The sequence below is a fragment of the Electrophorus electricus genome, chromosome 17 (genome assembly GCF_013358815.1).
Source record: "Electrophorus electricus isolate fEleEle1 chromosome 17, fEleEle1.pri, whole genome shotgun sequence".
Classification (NCBI taxonomy): Eukaryota; Metazoa; Chordata; class Actinopteri; order Gymnotiformes; family Gymnotidae; genus Electrophorus; species Electrophorus electricus.
In genome coordinates this window covers 2,448,317-2,454,316 of record NC_049551.1, presented here as the reverse complement: position 1 = coordinate 2,454,316, position 6,000 = coordinate 2,448,317, and the positions used below count along the sequence as shown (strand labels likewise).

At 43.0% G+C, this 6,000-nt stretch overlaps 1 protein-coding gene across 1 annotated transcript in view; it reads left to right on the top strand.

Moving 5' to 3' along the window:
- Window positions 1–2,514: 2,514 nt before the first annotated feature.
- The window catches only part of med13a (mediator complex subunit 13a), a 54,644-nt gene continuing 51,158 nt past the window's right edge, over window positions 2,515–6,000 (top strand). Inside the window, exon 1 of the mRNA XM_035535212.1 lies at window positions 2,515–2,580. Within this exon, the coding sequence (XP_035391105.1) occupies window positions 2,515–2,580 (66 nt within the window). The remainder of the gene's footprint in view (window positions 2,581–6,000) is intronic.

Below are 6,000 nucleotides of genomic sequence, written 5' to 3'. Positions count from 1 at the left end.
CTGACAAATTCTCAAACTATATAAACTACTGAAAAGTGTTTCAACTGCATTGACTACTGACATCTGCTCAAACAATATTGCCCATTGACAACGAACACCTTGCCCAGGTTTATTTTCACAAATGTGTCACTTTAAAGTAATCTCAGGCAACCCGTAAAACTTTACAATCAGAAATTAAATTGAATTCTTAAGCCATTAATTCCAGTTATCCTGGTTCAATTTAAGCTTTGCTGAACACCTTTCGCAGCCATAAATAAATAAATTACATCCAGTATATTACTCATGAAATACACACAAGTGAGACTGGTGTGTGTGTGTGTGTGTGTGTGTGTGTGTGTGTGTGTGTGTGTGTGTGTGTGTGTGTTTATACAGCTTCTGATTGATTATCCTGTCCAAATAGAATAACAAATACAATGTATCCATGAATACAATTCCTTGCATATATCTCCAAAAGACTGTAGAGTGGCAGTTATTGCCATCATATTTCACCTTTTTTCTAAACACAGAAACAGTGCTGGATTAGACTGGACTAACTAAATTTAATCTCAGTTACAGTACATTAACCAAGCCTCAAAACAACTGCATTTCATGAGGTCCTTTCACTTTTTGAAATGGATTTATAGTGCAAGAGTTATAAGTTCTATGTAATAATTGCTTTATTAGTGAAGATGATCTGGTTTGTTGATGTAGACCTTAAATTTTTGTTAAGCAGAGGTCCCTGTGCTGGACTAAACTAAGTCTATTCTTTTAAGCCACAGGAGCCCAGTACAAGAATAACTCAACTACAGCTGTTTTCGGAAGGCCTAGCTGCTTATAAACCAAAAAATGCACATACTGAATTAACTAATATCATAATTGCATTAACAGTCATACAAAGAATATGGGAAAGTTTATCACCACACACACACACACACACACACACACACACACACACATGCACACACACACACACACACACACACACACACACACACGCACACACACACACACACGCACACCCACACACACACACACACACACACACACACACACACACACACACACACACACACACAGCTGCCATATCTGTGAATGAGGTGTGAGTGCCTAGTCTGATAAAGTACCTCTATTACCATGTTAAGGTCTTTGGAATTTATCATCTGCGATTATGTGTGTGTGTATGTGAGGGCTCTTGTCTGTCACCAGTGAAAGAACTATTTTAAGGGGCCATCTTCAAAACCTTCACCTCTGTCTACTCTGAATGGACACCCTTGTTGACTAAAGCCTTGCTAAATTCACTTTGAATTCAAGGTTCCATCATTTTTTAATGCTCATATTTATATGACTCAATGATGAACATCTATTTGTTCAATAAAACGTAATATCCAGATTTCCTGGAAGTAGACCTCTCCAGTGGTCTCCTAAACTAAAGTCATAAAGGGCAGTGGAGCTCAGTGGTTAAGGTACTTGACTTGGTTCAAGCCCCACCACTGCCCAGTTGCCACTGTCTGGTCCCTGAACACGACCCTCAACCCTTAATTGCTCAAGTTGTACTCAGTCATAATTGTAAGTCGCTTTGGATAAAAGCCTCAGTGAAATGCTTTAAATGCAGTGCAAAACAATTTAACACAAGGATAATGCCAGACTGCGTCGGGTTCTCCTGTCGTGCTGCAGCTATCACTTTCTGCATCTCCATTCCTGTATTAAACCCTTACTCTTGAACGCGGCCGCGGGCTAATTGCATACGCTGATTTTTGCACCGTGTGCAGGGCTCCGTTGCGTGTGCTCTCACTAGGTGGTGCACTGCTAAAGACGGCAGGGTTTAAAGGCTCCGTCGTGCGCTCGCTCGGAAGCCCGGCGGCGGCGCGCGTCGCTCGCAGTGCCGTGGCCGCCCCTCGTGACCGCGCGCGAGCCAATCAGGCGCGGGAGCCAGAGTTCTCCCCGCGGCCGCCATTAGAGAAAGGAATCCGTGAATTCAGATGGAAACCAGCAGGGACACGTACCGAGAATATGGTCTGAGGACGAGCGGCTCGGCGTAGTTTCCCCGTCGTGTTTCGCGACGCTTTTTTTTTTTTTTTTTTTTTTTAATCCGGGATGCTTTTTCGGTTTTAGCGCGGCCGTGGCGGCGGTGGCGGCGTAAGGAGGCCGTTTTAGCGGAGACCGTTTCGAGCTAAGGGGGAGGGGGACAGTTGTCTCTGGGCTCTCCCTTTTTTCTTTTTTTTCTCTTTTAACGCTGTTTTCGGTATTTTCACGTTTAATTTATCGCGTCGCGGTTTCAGGCTCGTCGACGGCGGAGGCGGCGGTGCTCTGAGTCTTCCCCCCCCCCCCCCCCACCGTTTCGGGTTATTATTGTGGAGGACGGAGGCGAGTCGGATGGGGCTGCTGAGACACATTCCCCCACCGATTGTGTAAAAATAATTCTTAGCACTGCCGACATTAGCCACCAACCCCCCCCCCCCCCCCCCCCCGAAAAAATCCTTCTTTATTTCCCGGGAACCGTGACGATGGTGGGGTGTGCGACCGCGCAGTGAAAGGATGAGTTCTTGTTTCGTACCAAACGGGGCCAGCCTGGAGGACTGCCACTCCAACCTCTTCTATCTGGTAAGAGATTTAAAACTAAAGGGGACCGCAGCCATTTTTAACAAGAGCTAGCGAGTCTGCTAGCGTTAGCCGCCGCGTAGGGAGCAGGCTAGCAGGGCCCGGCTAGCAGGGCCCGGTACCGACCGGGCCTTAACCCGGCTGTGCGGGGGGTTTGGGTTCGGTTGGCGTGGGCTCAGTCTGACAAAGACAGAAAGAAGTTCAGTAGCGTTTTCGCACGTTTTTCGCCCTGGGATCGTGTCGTCGTCGTTGTTGTTGTTGTTGTTCGTCTGCAGCGTTGACTAGCTTGGGTTAAGTTTGTGAGATGAAGCAAACTTTACGTGCTCTCGGAGATAAACATGGGCGAATTATATAGCGGGCGGTGAATAGTACTTTCTTCGTTAGTGTCCTGAATGACAGTTTATCCGGACCCCCGTGGATCTGCCTTTAAAGTCAGTTTCATCTCTTAGTGAAACAATGTCTTATTTCTGTTCGGGAGTGTCTGGCTGGATAACGGCTTCGTGATGGCCAGGCTAACTCAGCCTGGTTTAGTTGTGTTGACATGTTTAACTGTTTCGGTCAGAATCACTACGGGATACAGAACACGGTGTGTCTTCACCTCGACACTGCAACGGTGCTGTCGGGTTTGATACAGAGGGTGGTGGTGTTTACAACATTATTAATACAGATTGTAGTGATCCCTGGCGATATGGGTGGTGTTTACAACATTATTAATACAGATTGTAGTGATCCCTGGTGATACGAGTGGTGTTTACAATAGTTGGTGATATGGGTGGTGTTTACAACTTTATTTTTATTCAGATGGTTGTGTTCCCTGGTAATATGGTTGGTGTTTATAACAGTTGGTGATATGGGTGGTGTTTACAACATTTTTGCACACTACATGCTTGTGCACTCAAGGCCTCACACAGAATTATGACTTTGAGTGCAACCCCTGGGCTGTGGACCTCCCTGTTTGCCTTTTGTTGTAATGAGATGCAAGAATGGCTTACTCGGCCGAGAACCCGTTTTCACCTCCTTTATTCATCATGAGACAAGTTGAATAAAGCATTTTTAAAAAGAGTATAGCATAACACATTTTCTTTTGTCGGAGACACTTTGTACCAGCGGATGTCAGTTTTATTGCTGACAGTTTAATCTAATTCTTCTATATTCTATCATGGATTTATGGAAATATGGTTTAGCTCTCACTGAGACCAGAGCTCTCCCTGATTATTCACGTAGAGCGTCTTTCCTCGTGCATGTTATAGTGTTCTATCCTGTTTTGTTTTTGTGAATGTAATTTTAGCACAGGGACACGTGTTAGCAATGCCTGGCTACGAAATGACATATACATAATGTAGAACTGAATATTAAGTTGCAAATCTGGTGGTAAGCAACACAAAATGTTTTTTAGCATACATTAATATATGATTAAATCGATTGGTCTTGTGTATACACCATGTTGTTGTTGTTGTTGTTGTTTTTTTTTTTTTGGCAGAGCAGATCAGAAATTTTTAAAAGCAGCATATGAGAAGCTCACATGTCTTGGTCGATGAAACGTCACATGGTCTTGATTTCACAGCAGGCAGTGGTTAGTATTTTTGTCAACAAAGCACAGTACAGTTTCCTACAAGCACTGTAAAGCTTACAACAGCTTAAGTATTAGAGAAGGTGTTAAAGTGGTACTTTTGCTTACATTTACTGTGCTCTTTCTCTGATGCTTTTGGGATGGTGGGGATATTGAAAAGGCATGCTTTCACCAGGCTGTGCGCACAGGCATTTTAATGAGCAGCTTCCACATACATGGCTCTGACCCTTTGCACTGTGGTTGTAGTGTTTTTTTTTTTGTGTGTCTGTTCAGCAATGTTCAAGCCTGTTTGGTTTGTTTATTTTTGGCTACTAGTAGGGCAGTGTTGTGCCAGTATGCCTAAAATGAATCCAAAACGAGCATTTTGCTTGTTAAAATTGCCTAAGGTATACAAATGCTGAATTTGTTTGTTTAATCTCAAAAGACCTCTTTTGGAGCGTGTGCTGTAATCACACAATCACATTCTTTTAGTATAGTAGGGTGCTTTGGAGAGCTGTTTCATGGAACTTTATTGATGTACATTTATTTCGTGTGAACAACAAACCGGATTGTTTCAGTGTGGCAGAGTTGCCATCAGTTTGAGGAACAGTGGTTAGGGGAGGTGTCTGTGTGTTGGGGAGGTGTGGGTGGGTGTGTGTGTCTGTCAGGGAGTTAAAATGATTCACCTCACCTGTTGCTTTTTGCGATTTTCAAACAAGGCAGCTGTTTGCTTAGAGAGTAGTGCTAACATGGAGTGGGGTGCAGAGGGGTGACTGAGACTGTGATAGAGAAGGTAGCAGCTGAACGAAGGGAAAGGTCATGACCCTGTGATCTAGTCATCACTAAGTAAAATGGTCTGCACATGCCAAATGTCAAACTACTACCAAATTCCACAACCTTGTTAAACACTTAAATGTTCACATTCAGTTGTTTTTTGGTATTGTACTGAAAGAGTTTAAAATGGAGGAAATTGCAAGAGCTCAGAAGTATGTTGTCTAAATACAGAGTATTCCTGGTTTATCGTAATGTACAAGATGCTGAGATTCTCTGTTCTGCCATTTTGAAAAATCTGGCCTATTTTGAGGTTTCCTTTTAATTTTATTGTTTCTCTCTGTTTATTTTAGCGAGAGAGAGCCTGTAATCTCTTATTTTTCTTGTCCCATTAATATCCAAGAGCATTGCCAAGTGTTGGCAGTCTTGGTCTTGTTCGTTGCACCAGTAGGTCTTCTCGGATTGCCAGCTTGAGTGCCCCTAGTTCCTCTTGCACTTTGTTGCATCCAGATGTGCGTTTTGCATGTTTGTGCAGCTGGTTTTCGTCTCTGCTCATACAGCCAAGGGCTCAGAATATTCTCACAGGTTGAGAAGTAGCTACAGTAGTTTCAGTCAGCAACAGTCATGCTGTGTTAAGTTTTTTATAAACAGTTGAAGATATAGTCTCATCGTTCATTTGTTTACTGTTGCTGCATTGAAGTGGGAAAAAATGGTGTCAATAAAACATAAATAAAAAATCCTGAAAATTTTTCCTTGTTAATACAAAAAAGGTATTGCTCTAATTTATTTGGAGAAGGATGGTTGATGAATTGATTTTGCCTCTCTGAGTGTGTAAGGGACCCATCAGTCTAGTTTGAATATATATACAGGTAATTAAATTAGCCTCATATTGGGAGTACAAACCACTTTAGTATTGATTTATTAATGGAAAATGACCAGTGCTGTGTTACCAAATCTCCCTGGTTGTAAAGTACATTTAAGGTTCATTTTTTTGCATTCTTTCAAGCTGGTTGGTTACCTGGGAGCTTTGTCCACTCAGCATTACAGTAAACTAATCCACCATGGACACACTTACCTTAACTGGGCTGCTGCTGTTGTTGTTG